Source organism: Harpia harpyja, chromosome 1 (assembly GCF_026419915.1).
Source record: "Harpia harpyja isolate bHarHar1 chromosome 1, bHarHar1 primary haplotype, whole genome shotgun sequence".
Classification (NCBI taxonomy): Eukaryota; Metazoa; Chordata; class Aves; order Accipitriformes; family Accipitridae; genus Harpia; species Harpia harpyja.
Window position 1 is genome coordinate 13,890,854 of NC_068940.1, and position 18,103 is coordinate 13,908,956.

Sequence of the window (18,103 nt, forward strand, 5' to 3'; positions counted from 1 at the left end):
TTAGCCATCCTGGTTTCCCGCAGCCGGCATCCCTTCTGATGCAAGGCAGGAGGGACTGTTACTCGGTGATGCCGTTGCCTCTGGCAGCAAGCTGCTTTGGTTTGCAAACTGACTTCATTCTTATACCCTCTCCTCTCAGCTGCATTTTGCCATGCAGTTCTCATGCAAACTGCCACATGCTGTCACTGGCTTGGTGTTGTCCCGATGGTGCCTTCTCCTGCATCAGTCACTGCCACGTCTCTGTCTCCGTGCTTAGCACTGTCTGCAGAGCCTTCCCCACTGACTCTGCCATCCCCGATCCAGAAGGCCATAGATAGAAGCAACTCTCCTCTGGTTGTGGCATGCTGGGGATGGCCTGTCAAAGCGAGGAAGTCTGGTAAAGCATGGTGGGGACAGGGCAGGCTCTCAAATCTGTGTGGCTGTGAAGAAGACACTAGCTGAAGGGGTTGAGAAAAAGTGGTGGCGAAGAGATGGGGGTGAGGTATCACCACATCCTTTCTGACATAGAGGTGAAGTTCATGCATCCATGATGGTGTATCATGGTGCCGGGGGTCAGGACCTCTTCTAAAAGGGATTGTTCTTTGGTGTGAGATGGCAAGTGAAATAAAGTGTGTGTAGGGGAAATAAAGAGGGGTTTCTGAGCCAGCAAAGCAAAGGTGGTGTTGGAGAAGATGCTGCCTCAGGTAGCCATCACAGTTGAGCAATGAAAATTCCCCCTGCCATCCCAGCTGGCAAATGAAATGCCTGGTAGATGCATGTTGTGTTCCACCTTGTTGGCAAAGGATCTTTTATAGATAAATGTGTGACTTCCCATGAGTGTTGTTGAACGTGCAGGATTATTACAGGGGTTTGCAGGATTATTACAGGGGTTTGCATTGTTACAAAAAGATAAACTAAGGTACATTTTATGGTGGACCTTTTGCTGTGAATCCTTATCTTTACAAGTACACCTGAAAAATTCATAAGTCTGCATCTGAGATAAGTTGAAAGACTTCCAGTGAATTATAGAGTTTTTGTGTGTCTGAGTTGCAACCTATATTCTTGGAAGTCCTATTTGAGAAGTTAGCTAAATATGCTTTCAGAAGAGTTCTTTTTCTTAACAGTCATAGGAGCAAAACAAGCTTTGAAAATAAAATGACAGTTAAAATGAGCGTTGACAATGCAAAGCAGTAGTGTATGATTATAGTGTTGTTTTAAATATACCCAGTAACATTCTTAATGCATCAGAAGTCGTTATCTAACTTCCCTAACTGATCTTGTAACTTATGATAGCTGACTAAGAAAATGAGGCTAACTTTGTGGAAGAAAAGTATGAGTTTTACAGTTGTTTTTCTTGAAGTTTCCCCAAAATAAAAAACAAAACCCATACCACAAACATGTTTCTTCTCTGAAATGCATTTTTTTGTTGTTTTATCAACTAGGTAAAGAAAAATGATTGCATGGGATCAAAAGAAATTGCTTTTCACAATTTTAGGTTGTAGCATCTGTTCAGAGAAAGGGAAGGGCAGAAGATGCAACTTAGTTTTACTAGAAATGTAAGAAGAATGAGATTTTGAAAAAGAGGTTTACACCTTTTTAGTAAAGATGCTTCTATTTTAAAAAGCTCACTATTGGGCCTTGGGATAAGCATGACTAAGCTATGTGCTGGTGTCTTAGCAACAAAACAGATGTGAAATCAGCGTTTTAAAATCTGGCTGCATAGAGATGATCTCTGCTTGTCTGAATAATGGTGTGCCTTCCTCAAAGTCAATAAAACTGCACCACTCTAGAGCAGGACTTGTGTGGTGGTAGATAAATGTATTTAACTTGGATATTTTATTCTCATTCCTTTTTGCTTCTTTACACAGGGAGTGAAGTATCTGTGCATTCCTGCTGCTGACTCACCCTCGCAGAACTTGTAAGTTTCCTTTAAAAATAAATCACAGAACCCCAGAAATCCCACAGTAGCGTGATGCCTGTTTTACAATGAGCTTAAAGATCTGATACTGATCTCTCACAAGCATTACACAAATGTGGTTTTTAATCCATTAAGAAAACACAGTAACACTTTATTCTAGCCGCTTTGGTTCAGATCCTGCTTTTTGTGTGTAAGGGTTTGTAGGAGAGTCAGTATGTAAACAATCTTCATTTGTGGCCTTAAACTTCAAGAATTCCTTAGTGAGTCTGCTCCTGATTTAGTCCCAGTTTATTCTAGCCATTGTTTTTGTAAATCTTTTTGCTTAGCTGTTCTTTTTTGTTAGCGCTATCTCTAGCCATTAACAAAAAGAAAATATTTGAAAGAGGTATGAAGCCTGATGCTTCAAGAGGTGAAATAAAATCCTCACAGTGGGCCTTCAACATAAAGTCCGGGTGTGCAGACTACCCCTGTAACTGTCTGCTCCGGACTTCTTGAACCTGCCTCAGAAGGCCCTGCTGCTCTTAGTAGTAGGCTGGCACAGCGGGGAGTTTCTGCCCTGCAGTGACTCTTGCCTTGAGGATATATGTAGTGAAACTAGGGTGTCCCAGCCTCGCTCTTTCTCATCTCTGCTAACATTCATGAAACGCTGATTGATTTGCCCTTGGTTTTAATGTTTTGAACCATTGAGCATAGCAAGTCTTGATTCCAGAGAGAAATCAAAACAGGTTTTGTAAGAGAACTTGGATGGTGACCAACTCTTTCTTCTAGAGCTCACTGTTTATGTTGAGGAGAGGTGAGGGGGGTTTCAGCCACATCCTGCTACCAAGTTTTGTAGAGAAACAAGTAGTTGAAAGAGGCCTGGTAGGTACGGAAGGAAACGCAGCACTGCTTTTCTCTCACATCACAGCAATATTCTGGCTCATGCTTTCGGGGGATATTTTTAGAGTATGTGTTTCTCGTACCCTAGAAAGGTTCCAGCGTGGCATTTGATGTGTGGTGATTTGCCTTTTCATTCTGCATTTCTGTCCTGATTTTATGGGAAGGAAAAAAAAAAAACCAAAGCACTGGCCCCCCTGCCCCCCCCCCCCCCCCCCCAATTTCAAGACAGGTCTGTAGTGACAAGGCAGAGCTAAGCTGCCTTTGTCATGGGCAACTTTTGTGGCCTTAATACTTAAAATAATTAAAAAAAAATTTGATAAGTAAAACAAATCGTTTGGGGAAGGAAAAAAATGAGATTAGAGGGAAACATTCATATGTTGTCATATTAATTGTTTGTTGGTATTCTGAGATCTGCAGCATTTCTGAAAATGTTTTGCAAATCTGCTTCCTTTGTTAATAGAGATCTGGATCAATTGGGAGCGGAAATAGAAAGGATGGCATTTGTGTTGAACGTTAATCGATGTACAATTCAGCTCTTCCCTCACTGTTAAACATTAAGGAGTTATATTGAAAAATCACCTCTGGTGCTTGAGCTGTCTGGCGCAGTACCAAAGCTCTTAAAGCTTCAGTAAGAAGATAGAATATTTGCATGAGTATTGTTTCTGTTACGCTGCAGCCATCTAAAATACTTGCTTTGGTATCAGGTGGTTGCAAGCAAACGTCATTACTTCTAATACTGATACATTTTATCACTTAAAATAAAACTTGATGAGTAACCGATTTTTCTTTTCTGCTTTACACAGTCCAGACCTTCAAGTAAAATCAAACCATGATGCTCGCAAAGAGCAATGTTGCTTGCTTTGCCCATACAATCATCTGAAAGCAAGAGGAAGCTGTCTTTGTTCAGTCTGTGAGGATTTGACACAGTTTTATCTAGGAGCAGTTAACTGTACTGCCTGTGCCCTCTGCCGAGGGAGGGATAGCTGGCGAACAGGAAAGGGAATTGGTCCCTCTGCAACATCTTTGTGTATCTACCCTCTTCTTTCAAAAGAGGGATTCTGGTGGTGTCGAGGGGAAAAACAGCAGCATCCTGTATTGCAGGTCCTTGCGTTTTCTTAGCAATGGTTGACAGGCTCAACTGACCAGATACACACTGCTGTCTTGTCTGTCTCCCCCAACAGCAAGTTTGTCAGAAGCTTTGCTGCTACTTTGCAACTGCTGGCAGGTTGATAAGGTCCAGCTGAAAGCCTTTACCCATGGAATTTGGGACTGTGAGCTCTTAATTCACTTTAGCTCAGTTTTTTGAGGGAAACTTCTGGTTTCTTATGTGTGTAATGCACATTTACTCCTAGTAAGCTTGTTTAGTGGAGCTCCCTTCCTCAGAGGAATGAATTGCCAGGGAAATACAGCAGGGATTCCCCTGTTAACATGTGGGTGTTCCCTTAAGTGTCTCAAAAGCTTGCTTCTACTCCCACGTTCTGCCCCTACCAAGCACAAGAATCAAGCAGTTGCTTTTGAGACTCAAGGTGCTTCCTAGGTGTTAAATGAGTGTTTTCCCCGGATTGTCAGAATTTTACCTTGGGCTGTCAACTTCTCCTTCTCTGTCATCTCCTATAGAACCTGTTGCTAAAAAGTTAGTTCTACAGAAATCAAATGTTCCTTCCTGTCCTGTTCCAGCTAATTGTCTTAGGCTACTTGTTTCTAAGGAACTAGCCTCCAACGGTTAGGCTGTTAGTGGTGATAATACAGAAGCCAGATAACCTATTAAGAAAAGAAATTTAGGTGGATCTTTGTTGCATTTACATTGCCAAAGGAAAGAAACATCAAGATGCTTCTTCCTATCTGATTTGGATGCTTTCTTTTTAACCTTTATAATATTCATAGAAGTCTGACTAGCAATGAATGAATGAATAATCTGGTATCATAACTCTGCCTTCAGCCTAGTTTTGGATTATCCAGCTTGCTAATACATAAGTTCAGATAACTTTTACAACATGCTGGTAGGGGCACTGTACTGGTTGTTCTTCCTGTGGTGTTTTCCCACTGTGAACATGATGCAGTTCAGGACCCAGCTTTAAGCTGGGAGATGTAAAAGCCAGATATCATGTAATAAATTGTCTTGAAGTAACTGTTCAGTCCAACAAATAGGCTGCAAATCAACACATTTGTCAAGTGCTTTCCTGTTACAGATGATAATCAACTGTTTTGCGGTTAATGTAAGACTTGCCATTTTTCTTTGTGTCTGGCACTTGCTACACAGCTAACTTGTCCTCAGTCTTAGTTTTCAGGTAAATATGGTTTGTACTATAACTTTGAAAATGAGTTCAGGCAACTGTGTCTGCTGGAGCCAGCAGAGACCCTGATACCATAGGGTTGTGGAGGAGTACGTTTCTTCTCTTCTCCGACTTGAGGTGAGGAGGGGTCTTTTCCAAACTAAATGATTCTATGAGTCTACAGAGCAGCACTAATTCTAAGCTTGGCTATTTCTCTTCTCTTTCGTGAATGCCTGTAAACACTTACACTTGACGGTGTTTCAGCAGACTGAGTGTCAGCAATAAGGAAGGGCAAATAAAACTGAGTGAATGGAGTTCACTGCTAGCTATATTTAGTACCTTGCAAAGGTGTTATGCTCATTCGCAGATATTTTTCAAACCAAAGCATTGAAGTGTTTAACCAAAACTTGTGTTAGACCATTGAAGTGAATTCACTGGTGCTTGGAGCTGCGCTGTTGGTCATGTTTTCTAGAGAGAAAGGAAAGATGGGAGTATGAGAACATCAGGATGTTGGCAATCCAGCCCTAACCAAGTTCCATCTGACTGAATCCATTGAATCTCAGATAAGTGCTCCTTCGTTGTGCAATAGCAACGCCTTTTGCACACACAGCCCAACATTTCATTTGTCCTCTTGAGTTAATTTAGGTGAAGCTGCTTGTGTCCCCCAGGCAGACCTGAGTGCTATGATTTGTTAGAACTCAGTCAGTGAAAATGTTTTGGAGTGGCAGTCTGAGTAGAAATGCATTTGTAAGGCTTCGTCCCTCTTCTTCACTTATCCCACATACTTGATTGGTTTCCTGAGATACATAAAATCCTGAGTTGACATGCCATCCTAAAGCTTGGGATTGCATTGTGCCTTGAGATTTTCCAAATAAGTCACTCGAGTCTTTTCCAGCTGTGTTCTCCCTGTTGTATCCAGTGGTGCAAGAAGTGCCTTGGAGATGGAGTCCTGGGCTTTGGGATCCCTCTTTTTGGACAGCTTAGACATCATTGCCTTTGCAAGTTCCACAGGCGCTGTCACTCTATTGCATCACTGTTGTCCTCTTCCAGGTCTTGAGTGTTTATAGTATCAGCAGCTGCACTGTTGGGCAGGAAGGGAAGCTTCCTTTTATGTGGGTATTCCTGATTTTTGTGTGGCTGCTGGTGCTGGGCTGAGGTTTTTTCTTTTACCGTTGTGGTATAATATTCACCCTGAGAGGGGAAACATCTTGAATACAGGACGTTGTTTTTCATGGTGTGAATGCAGTGTTCTTTCAGCTTCATCTTTGCCAATAAGCCTGGTACTGACTCCCCCTTAAGAAGCTCTTTCCTCTGTCTGTGTTGCGCACATTGCTGCTGCTTGCAGTTTTAAATTGCAAGAGCACTCAAAGGCCACAGTGAACTTCAGTTCTGTTGAACTAAGAGGTGCTGCTTGCACCTATGATAAATTGCAGGCAGCCCCAAAGGCTTTGCAGTCTGAAAGGCAGAGGCAGGGTGAGCAACTTGGGACTGGGATGCAAAAAGGCGATGCTGCAGATTTACTGAGATGATGACAGCTGCCCACTTACTTTCCTTCAGACTTGCTCCACTTAAAATGAAGAGGCACTTGTAAAGAATAATGAAAGTACAAACCTTAATAGTTGTAAACTGAGTCTTTATCTTCTCCGCATTTTCTCCTTCACTGCTTTAAAAAAGGTAGGTTGAAGGCAGGGGTTGACTGACAGCCTGAATAAGGGCAGGCAGAAGGGGTACTGCAGTCTGAGGAGAGGAGATTGGAGGGAGCTGAAGAAGCCAGGGCTTGATTTGAGAATTTTTTTCATAGCAGTGACAAACCAGAGAGATTTCATGTTGCAAAGAAGTAAGTCATAACATTTAGATGTGTCCTAGTACATGGTTTGAAGGAGGAGGTGAAGTCAAAGTTAAGCTTAAGTGTGGGTGCTGGATGCCTCTTTGTGAGAGACAATATACCTTGAGAACTGTTCATGTAGTTGTGCCGAGTTTCATCTGACATCTGAGCATACGCAAGGACATACGACATTAAGTTACTAGTTTAAAGAGGAATAAAACACAAACTAAATACAGAATTGACAGTCATCAGAATAAAGTGTTTGTTAATGTTTATCACACTGTGGTGCCTAAGATACCAGTTTCTTCTTCAGGTAGAGTGGAGAATAACTATGCCAGTGAGTTTTGTGTTTCATTGGCAGACACTAACTTTTACCTTGTAAGACCTGTATTCAGTTCTAAATTGTAGAAACAGTGTTAAGTGAGCTTTCGGATATATTTCTCTCTTTCTAAGTAGTGATTTTACTAAATAGAGCACTTTATTCCCCTTCTGCTTCTGTTTTCAGGGCAAGGCATTTCAGAGAGAGCATCAAATTTATCCATGAGTGCCGGCTTACAGGTGAAGGCTGCCTAGTTCATTGGTATGTATACCACTTGCTAAAAAAACTTCTTAAGGGTTTCCCTAGCTTGATTTGGATGTTCATCATTTTAATGATAAGTTAGTGTTCATCTCCATTTTATAGCAAAATCTTCTTGGACTGAAATGCTCCCATTGTTTGAAGAGCCCCAGAAGATTTGCAAATGCTATTAAAACCTTGTGCTAGGACTTCTGAGTCACTGGGGTGGGCAGCTGCCTGGAGATAAAAGGAGCCCAAGAAATTCTTCTTGACCTTCTCTTCTGATCAAACCTTTTTGTAGGATTGATTTGACTAGAGATGCATTGACTAGAGATGTATTATTTATTTCCCATTATTTTAATCACTGTATTTCTAAATGTGATTTCAGTAATCCTTATAATTTGATTAGTTTCTATAACAACTATTTTGGTGACTTCAGAGTTGTTAAAAAAATTTTCCACTGAACAGGAATTGATTTTTTTCTCTTTTTTTCTTTAAACTGCTGAAACATTCAAATGTTGCATTTGTTAATAGTAAGTCCCTGTTTGGAGAGATGCTCCTGGGGCTGTAGAGAATAGAAAAGGAAATCCCACCCTGGGTTTTTTCTTGCTCTCTGCTATTGGTTGTAGTCTTTGTGCTATGTGTCCAAGTGACATATCTGAGTCTATATCTGGAATCAGAGTCATCTCGTCATTTGAACACTGGACTTGTACACCGGCCCTGAGCATAAATCCTGAGTTTGCTACTGACTCATGATAGGGCTGTGCACGAGTCATTTTGTCAGTCTCCATGTATGTAAAAGAGGGATAATTAGTCTGAATTCTGATGGAGTCTTAAAAAACATATATTTAAATTTGTGAAGCATTTCAAAAGCATAAAATGTTCTTTAAATGCCAAGTGAAAGAGTCTGGTACAAATGTAACTCAAACACATTCTTTATACTTGCAATAGTAATAGTTGGGAGTTTTTTGTCCAGTGCTGTCAAACCAATAATAGTGAATGATTCTTACTTTATCCCAGCTTTTCATGTAGGGAAGCTGGAGTCCTGACAGTGGAAGTTGCACAGTGCATGGATAGCAGAAAGAGGAAAAGAACTCAAGCAACCAGACATGTGTACTTTAACAGTTCAGTTAAAGTTCATTTCAGCCCCATGAAACTGAAGCCTTTATTTGTGGTGGAGAGGGAACAGTCTTATTTCACTGCTCTGATTTATATAAGCAGAAGAAAGTGGGTGACTTATTTCTGGCTTATTAAAACCTAAATCTAACTTGGAACGTGTGCACTGTCCCCTGCTTTTGTGAAGATCTAATATTTCTTTCTTTCCAGTCTCGTATGAATTACTACTCAGAACCGACTTTCTTGTTCTTGTCGTAGATTTATTCTGATACATCTGAAAAAGCAGCACCAAAACCTTTAACTCAAATACTGTAATATTTCTTCCTCATGGCAAGCAACACAGCAGTCTGCTGTGATGTTGGGAAATGATGCTTTTAACTGTACAGCACTACTTCAATTTATGGCATCTCCTTTTTCATGCAGCCTTGCAGGTGTCTCCAGGAGTGTAACATTGGTGGTTGCCTACATCATGACCATCACAGACTTTGGTTGGGAAGATGCACTGTCTGTTGTCCGTGCAGCGAGATCCTGTGCCAATCCTAACATGGGCTTCCAGAGGCAGCTACAGGACTTTGAAAAACATGATGTTGATCAGGTAAATAACTACAAAGAAATGAGCTGTGAAACACAACCCCAAGTTAGATCATGGGCTACTTCACATTGTTTTGTGGCCTTGGTGGTTTATCTGACTCCCTGTTTTTGCTTTGAGGGAGTGGCTTCTTGGCCAAGCCTGCTCCACTGGGGGAGGTGTGGACAGAACTGAAGGTATCAGGGAATGCTGGATGGGAGAAGAAATGAAGCACAACATCTAAACACCTCCTGCCCAGCTGTGCTCTCAATCCAGTGATTGCTTCCTGTGTGCTAAGACACAATACAAGACTGACACCTTTAGAGGGGTAAAAACTAAAGAGTAAGTTGGTCAGAACGCAGCAGAAAGACCAACCTGTAAGTACCAGTTGCATAAAATCACTGGGTTTCCCCCAACACATTCATTTGGAATAGTAAGCAGGAAAGAAATCACAAGCAGAAATCTTTGCTATCCAGGAGTTAAACGAGGTTCTCACTATGACTTATGTGTCATGTTCCCCTCGCCTTCTGTGGCTGAGACTTAATACATTTTCTGATGTGTAGAACAGTCTCAAATCTGACCCTTTTTTTCTTCTTAGCCTTTGAAAGCTTTGTAGGACTAGGAGAATTGAGGGAATAGTAAGACTGCAAAGTGGTTTTCATAAAAAAAATCAGTTTCTTACCCCTAAAAAGAACTGTCCCACGCAAAAGATCTGTTCCCTGTGGGCGATTGGTGACTTCCATTTATGTTAACAACCTACTCTGGCCATCCCCTCTGTTTTCCATTGCTCAGCATGCTCTGGGCTTTTGTGCCTGTTGTTGTTGATTTTTAATAAGTACAACAGAGGCAAACCAAAATCAGAAAGCAAAATACATGAGGCAAAGGATGTTGGTGTTTTTTTGGTTTTTTTTTGGTTTTTTTTTTTTTATTCCATCCCTGTCATTCTGCTGCAGAAAGCTCAGAGTTTAGAAATTACCATTTGTTTTGCATGATGCAGTTTGCAACTGTAAATATTTGAGTTTTTTTAATATTTAACTGAATGTTTCCTGGATCGTTTGGAACTGGTGTAAATGGTAGAGTAACTGATTTTTAAGAGACAAAAGTCAGAGGGGGACTTTCCAGACTTGTCTCCTTCCTCCCTTACAGTCATTTCTACTCTAATTGGTCTGGGCTAACAGCAATGACAATTAAGGCTATATGCAAATAGCCTGATAAAGACAGTAACGTCTCTCTTTTTTCATCCACCATGGATGGCACATTCTGCCTTTTTTACTGAGGGGGAGGCAGTAGGTTGCAAAAAGAAATATCCACCTGTAGTCACTGGCTGGGCTGTAGTTTCCTACTGTCTCTTTAACAGCAACCACATCCTTAGCAGGTGTCTGTTTACACACCTGATTTCAGTGGAATAATGCCATCTGCCAAGGGTGTGAACTTTTTTCTGATTTCAGTGGGATGGGTGTTTTGCTGTGCCACTATAGGGTGGTATCCTGTGGGGTTTCTGGAATGGGGTCCTTTACATCTTGGCCTTACAGGAAGGCGTTTAGCCACTAAGATCACAACATGGTTTGCACCAATTTCAAACTTCCACATGGTAGCCTGAGGCTTCAGATTTGACTCGGGACCTTACGATCTTTTAGGAACGGGAGGGAGTAACTGTGTTGAGGTCCTGTCTCCCAATGTCCTAGTCAATGATCTTTATGGATAAAGCTGTCCATGAGCCCCAAACAGAACAAAGCTATGAAAGTTAAGGCTTGAAAAATGAATATTATCCCCACTGGGACAGAATGGTTGGGGTCTGTGTCTACTTGCTGCTTCTGCAGAGAAGAGCAACAAGACTGTCGGGAATGGCTAGGTGGACTCAAATTCTTCAGCCGGAAAAGAAATGACAGAGAAGGATGTGATAAAGGTCTATAAAGTTGAGTGGAATAGAGAAAGTGAACAGGTGTGATTTCCACTCTTCCCTGTAATGTGACATGGAGCTATCAATTGGCAGGTCCCAATCAAGGAAAAGGCAGGATTTTTATACAATATGTACTTACAGAGCCTGTTGGCATCCAGATACCTTGTGGTAAAAATTTGTGGATTCAAAAAGTGATCTCATGGCAGAAAAATTAATTTGTTGGTACCAAATGCAAAGATACTGCCTCAGCCTCCGAAAGTACCTGAGCTGAAAATTGCTGGAAGCTAAGGAAATGACCAGGGAAAAGGTCCCAGCATTATTGCCCTGACATTGCCTGATTCTTTCCTTGGCATTTACATCTGGCTACTCTCATACCAGGATACAGAGCTGGACTGACCTTCAACTGGACCTGATACATTTGTTACCATGTACCATATTCAGTCATTCATGTCAGTAACATATAGGGTCCTATTGTATAGCTTTTAAAGCTCCTGGACTTTTTCTTCCTAGAAGATACCTTTCTTGATATCTACAGTACATTTTTTACTACTGGTGTTTGTGCGCTTAGGATAAAAAACCCATGTGAGTGGTTCACTTTCTGATCTTCAACCTTCTTGCAGCCTGTTGTGACTTGGGCAAGTTGGCTGATCATATTAGGTTCCATGCTAATTCATCTTGTTTGTATATGCAACAGAAGGAGTGTGCTTTTAAGTCCAGGATGTCCTTGCCCAGTGGGTGTTCCTTACTCTGTATTACTCCAATCAGACAAGCTGTTACGCTAGTGTGTCATTTTAGGGGATGTAAGGGATCTTGGTGATTTCAAATGGGTGTTCCTGTGCCTATGTATTCTGTGCTGCTGTTGAAGGACATGCAATATGTGGAGCACTACTTCTGTTCTTAAAGGCTCTTGAAATTTTGTAGGACAGGAAGGAGTATTACTTCTGCACCAGTCTCATGTTACTGTTTCATCATATTGTGTATGTATGTTCAATTTCTGCAGTTCAGGCAGTGGCTGAAAGAAGAATATGGGGAAAACTCTTCTCAGGATCTGCAAGAAGCCAAAAATCTTCTGAGCAAATATAAAGAGCAGGCTGAGTTGCAGCAGAATACTGGAGGAAGACAGTGGAATAACAACTTCTCATCTGTGCCATCTCTCTCATACAGCAACTACACAACAGAGACCTAATCATAGGAGGTTGATTTTTTTTTTTTCCTTCTACCTTTGAAAAACATCTTGCCATAATTTCCATCCCATCTTCAAGACTCTCAGCAGTAATCATGCAAAGAGTTGATTTGTAGAAAGCTTCTTGATGAAAATACTACATTATGTGTGTGTGTATGAGTGTGTTTCACACAGTTTTATAATTTGGGCAGGATCAAGCACTCTGTATGCCCAGAGACATGATCCAGTTACTGTGGCTGAGCCAGTTTGTCAGCCAGCCACAGCTATTATCCACTTATGCCCACGTTGCCTGGCATTTGCTGTGAGGTTAGCTCAACTCCTTTCGTTGTAGGCTAGCAAAGGGCTCTGAGAGATGAAGTCTCATGATTCAAACTGTGGCAGTTTGACATCTCTGCACCATTAATGTGGCAAAGATGTTATTGCACCTGAAGAAGGGAACTCAGGTCTGTGTCTCTGCTGCTCCTGTTCACAGTCCATTGGCAAATAATGCTGTGGAGGTGGGCTTGAACTTGAATGCTAGGCTGCAAACTGGAGCAGGTGAGATATGGGTATGTGTACCTTTCTACCAACAGTAGCATCTAGAGAGAAGTGGGACAGACAGCTCTGAGTAATAACATCTTCAACTGCCACAGTTGTACTTGCTTCAGTGCACGTGAGACAGAGCTGTCGGTAGAACTGCCACAGACCAAGAGCACCGAGACTGTTACCACAGCTCAGCTGATGTGCAGTGATTTAAGCCGTGGTCCCTTGATTGTGCATCTGGTCTCCCAGCATAAGCTTCTCTGGAGAATAGTTTATCAGGTCTCCAGTGCTGCTGAACTTCATTCCCCATGGAACACGTGCCTCTTCAACACACGCCCCTGCGCACATGATAACGTGTCTCCAAAGAGTGGGCTCGGTGTGAGTGCGAGCACCTGTTTCTTTGCTTGTGCTGTGGTTTGCTCTTTGACTTCAGCTACCTCAAAAATGCTGTTCTTGTCATGGTGGTTGTAAATGCAACCTTGAAAATTGCCTTGTGTAATCTTAATCTGACACTGAGTGAAGTAAGTGGGTGCGTGTGTGTGTGTGAGAGTGTGCGTGTGCATGTGTATTTCACAAATGTCTGTATTTGAGAATTTTATTGTTTTCTTTTAAAATTGCCCATATTTCTCACTGGTTTAAAAATTGAGTTGTTTGAATTCAACTTTCTGCCATTTTAAAACCACTATATATTTTGCTGTGATCAGATTTGTAGGAATGCATTTGTAAAATACATTTTAAACTAGGTTAAAACTAGGGGCTATACTCTGCTCTTGGTAACACTGTTTCTGGAATGGAGCCATTGCCTGACTCAAGTGTATTCTAAGAGTGTAACTTCAAATATGCCACCAGGGATGCTGGGCAGTGTATTGATTTCTGATGGTGTAATGGGGGGTGGCAGTGATGCCAAGATCATGACTTCTTGTCTTTGACTCAGAGGATGGAAGGGCCTGTTTTTCTTGAAGATTCCAGAAAATAAAAAATACCTCCCAAGCAGCCAGGATAGAAAAACAAAACCAAACCCCTCGTTTGCTTAAATGTGGTGTATATCATGCTAAAAGCTGAGCACTGAGCGAGAAGCAGTCAGCATACTAAATAGACTGTTGTCTCTTTCAATTTCTTTGGTACTCTGACCTCAGTGAATTCTTTGGATGGGAGTGAGGCTTCTAAGGTCAAGTAAGCTCTGGCTGTTAAATATATGTTATTAAGTATCTTCAAAAAATATATGTTATGGCTTGTGAAATATGGGTCTTGCATATCAATAATTGCAAAAAAGGAAAAAAGGGAATGGGGTGGAACTGGCCTGACCGTTTTCATCCAAGTCCAAGCCTGCGTCAGGGTTCTCATTGCACTAAGTGCTTTAAGTGTACTGAACATAGCGAGAGCAAGATAATCATGTCTGTGTTGCGGTAAGGGGTGCTGTTGGATTTGGGAAAGGTGCTGCAGTTGACTGTTTTCAAGCTTGTAGCTAAATGACCCACTACCTATTTGGTATATCCAGCAACTGCTCTGTGTTTGCCTGGTAAGAGAAGTATTTAGCTCTCCTTGAAGATGTTGATCTGCAAATAATTAGCTGTTTAGGAATTCCAGCACAACAGTGCCCATGTTGGCAGTCCCCTCTGTGCTGTGAGGGTGGATGTGGTAATGGAAGATGCTTTCCTCGGTAACAGGGTCTGACACGTGTTCAGGATGCTGGTCCATTTGTTCAACCCGCTCCTCACAATAGGATATGTAGTGCAACTTCAGCCTGTCCCCAAAGGGCAGCTTTGTCAGAAGCATACTGCTTGCACTCTTGCAGGTATCCAGTTAGTCCATCCTGTAGCTGACTGCCAACGCTATGTATCCCATAACATTTTTGGCACTCTCGTCCTTGCGGTAGTAACCCTGTGAGTGCTGGGAAGTTGGCAATTCTTTTTCTGTTCTGACAAATACAAGGCAGAATGGGAGACATCTGTTAATGTTTGTGCGTCCAAGATTATTCTATACTGGATTTTTTTAATAGTTTGGTTATCCCCAAAGAGTCAGTCCCACAAATAGGATTTTTTTTAGAACTGAGTTTGGCTTTAGGGCCATATAGCCACATCAATGTGCATTATGCTGCAGCTTGAAAGCAGATACAGGGTAAAGCAGGAAGACAGGGGGAGTGCCATATTGTCAGCCAGTGGAAGTACTTCTTTCTTTTTAAAAGACAGAAGAGGTATAAGCAAGAGGCTACAGAAAATACATCTTGATTAGTGGTCTGTATGTACTGCATACTGCGTTTAAGAGTGGCAAAAGAGCAACTGTAGTCTAAGAAAACTTGAATCTGGTTTGTCCACATAGAGAGCAGAATGATAGTTTACTCCTTTATTACCACAAGGTGCAGAAGAGAGGGTAGCTACAGTTCTCACCTTTGGCCTTTTAGAAAGGGAGAGGAGCTAACGCAGGCTGAGAATGTGACATGATTTGTCTTCTAACCAGCCTTTCAGTGGCAGTTTGTAGGACTTTCCAGCTATCTGGAACATGACTAGACCCCAGTCCACCTCTTAGTAGTTGGCCTTTATAGTGTAGGTGATGCATTCAGTTATTTTGTTTCTGTACTTCAAAATACTGTCCTCATTTTGATGTTCACTAGAAAATGTATAAAGTTTATAACACCTTATTGGATATCTAGATTTGAAATGTATAATCAGTTTTTTGGGGCTAAACTTGATATCCATGTGTGATTATAAGCAAATGTTTAGTGTTATACAATGTAGGTAATGGGTAAATGCATTAGTATTTATTACTCTGATTTTTAACCTGGAAAGAGTTGCTTCCTTACATTTTGTGGTTGAGTGGGAAGATATGGCAAATCATATCTCTGTTTTTTAAAAAGGACAGTAATAACATTGGTTGCTATAATGGCCACTGCCTATAAAGAAGTCAGTGAAAAATTATAGTAATTAGTTCAGCTAGTTTAAAAACTCTAAACCTGGTAAGCTTCTTGATTCTCTGTCTTCCTCTTCCTGGGCATCTTAGCGAAGCCTTGATTGCTTTTTCCAAATGTTTGTATTTAATACGTTCTACAATTTTTTTATAAATAAAAGTAAATGTTAACACCTGATCTGCTTGTGTATTTCTTGAAATCAATAATAGTGTCTGGAAGGCTTCTACTCACTGTTTGTATCCCTGCAGGTACAGTAAGAGTACAAGACTAACTCATTTTGGTATTTAGATTACTTTTTTCTCCTGCACATAGACTTCTTGAGACTTCCCCTCTCTTCACAAAGTTCTTCCAGGTGAGTTCAAGAATCTGCAGCACAAGCATCTTTTGATAGTAGTCCCACAAGAGGATGTTGCATGTTGCTCTTACTGTTGCTGGCCCATCATTGCAACAGGGTACGTGGTGAATCCAAATTTTTTATTCTTTTGAAATACCTTCTTTTCCATAGCACGCTGGTTTAGGGCTTAATTAGCTGGTTTCCAGACTGCCAAGACTCAAGGCTCTCAGTAATGGTTTGTCAGGGGAAGCTGATGTAAGTGGCAGATGATGATTCTCAGGGAAGAAAAACTTTAAAAACTTAACAGTGTAAGGGGGGGAAAAGCCCCATTTAAATTCCCACAGCTAACAAACTGAATTTCTGGTTTGACACTACCCCTGCTAAGAGGGTAATTCTGGCATTTGAACAATCAAAGAAAACCCCCAAAACAAAAACCCCACCAACCTGAAAGTATAATCAGTCATGCCTAAGTAGCCAGATGTCACGGCCACTTTAGTTGTTGCTGAAGGCTGAACTGTCCTTGCAGTGGGACCCCCTCACCATGAAGGCAAAGTTAGATGCTCAGGCACTGGGGTTTGGGTCTTTTCTTTTTGGGCTCTCCTCCCTCTCCCAGCACTTGTTAGTTTATAGACTCCTGGGAATGTGTGGATGTTTCCTAAGGGATCTCAGGGATTCAACTAATTAATAATACCCTCTACTAGAATAAAGTTAATGTGTCTGTAGATAGTTTTGAATGTGTTAGATGCACCTCATTCATAGAATATTTCAGTTCATCTGCAGTGTGAGTGGGATGGCACTGATTGTATTAATGTGTCTTTCAGTCCTCTTCCTATCTTTCTATGAAAAGACTTTAAATTCAATGCAGACTGCTTTGTGAAGCATGAATTAGTGTAATTACTTCCTTTATCCTGTTATCCATAGCAATGCCTTAGATATATGTGCTATAGCATTGATGAGATGGAAAACATGTTTAAAATATAATCCCTTGTGAACTAGGAAGATCTCTTTTAAGTTTTAGAGGAGGCTTCCCCCTACTCCCAAAGGAAAACAGCAGTTTCCAAATGAAAAACGTGCTGCTGCTTTGTCTTCCTTTTGACCACTTAGCACCTCTCAAGGGCAATTTTTATCCAAACCACATGTAAAAATTGTGCTGCAACCGTGGTGCCATACTACTGTTCCTAGCTGTATATCTGGTTTCATTCAATGTTATGTGTAACTGTTTTGAGTTCTAGAAAATGGCAGTTCTGATTTGATTCATGTAGTCCTGTCCTACCATGCAGTAAACTGAGGGAACTAGGGGGCAAACCCGCATGTCCTTAGATGTGCTTATAACCCGATAAGGAGTTTGGGCTTTGCCAGCGAATCATGAGAGTCCTTCCAGCTTGTCAAGAAGATTGTACTGGTGCAGGGAAAATAATGGTGGTCTCTAGAAAATATTAGACAGCATGAGGAAGATGATCTTGCATTGTACAGTGTTTCTGTAGAAACCCCTGGAGACAAAAAGCATGCGACAGAAACAGCTATTTTCACACTTCGTTCTCAGCAGAGCTTTAAATGTGGTTCTCGTTTTCCATGTGCCCCAGCTCCTGTGCGTTTAACTATTTCATTGCTACATTTAGCTGCTGTCCAGTATTAATTCTGCCCTCACCCAGGGAACAAATACTTCTTTATATATTTTTGAATGTGTGCTCTGCTCTAGTGAATTATGCAAACTGAAGTTTACCAAAAGTGAGTAGCTTGTGAGTAGCAAGATGACTTCCTGTAGTTTCCATGTAGTTTCTAGCATAATTACTAGGAGTAGGCATCTAAGGAAGCGTGAGCAGGAGGTGCCTTTTTGCCATTGAACAACTGCATAGCTCAGTCCTTGCAGGAGACTCAATTCTGCTTGTGTGAACTGAACACATCTGCAGTAAACTGGGAGTAAAATGCATTTGCAAGCAGTCTCAAAAAATGGGATTTTCAGCCAGACCTGCACCCAGTTTCCATTTTAGTTGAGGCAATTATGAATGTGCAGGTTTGTACCCTCAATTATTCACTGAACTATGAATAGAGAGATCAGAAGAACCAAGACATCCAAGCTACTTGAAGTGCAAGGTGTTTTTCAGTTGTTTGCTCGCTTGGTCATCTGTTCACACAGGCGTTAGC

General features: G+C 41.3%; 1 protein-coding gene across 2 annotated transcripts in view; it reads left to right on the plus strand.

The window, feature by feature from the left end:
- DUSP22 (dual specificity phosphatase 22) overlaps positions 1 to 15,801 on the plus strand; it is a 45,101-nt gene extending 29,300 nt beyond the window's left edge. For both annotated transcript variants that reach the window (XM_052780234.1, XM_052780243.1), the window contains 4 exons: positions 1,848 to 1,897; positions 7,380 to 7,454; positions 8,970 to 9,141; positions 12,015 to 15,801. In XM_052780234.1, the coding sequence (XP_052636194.1) occupies positions 1,848 to 1,897; positions 7,380 to 7,454; positions 8,970 to 9,141; positions 12,015 to 12,200 (483 nt within the window). In that variant the 3' untranslated portion in view covers positions 12,201 to 15,801. The remainder of the gene's footprint in view (positions 1 to 1,847; positions 1,898 to 7,379; positions 7,455 to 8,969; positions 9,142 to 12,014) is intronic.
- The last annotated feature ends 2,302 nt before the right edge of the window (positions 15,802 to 18,103 follow it).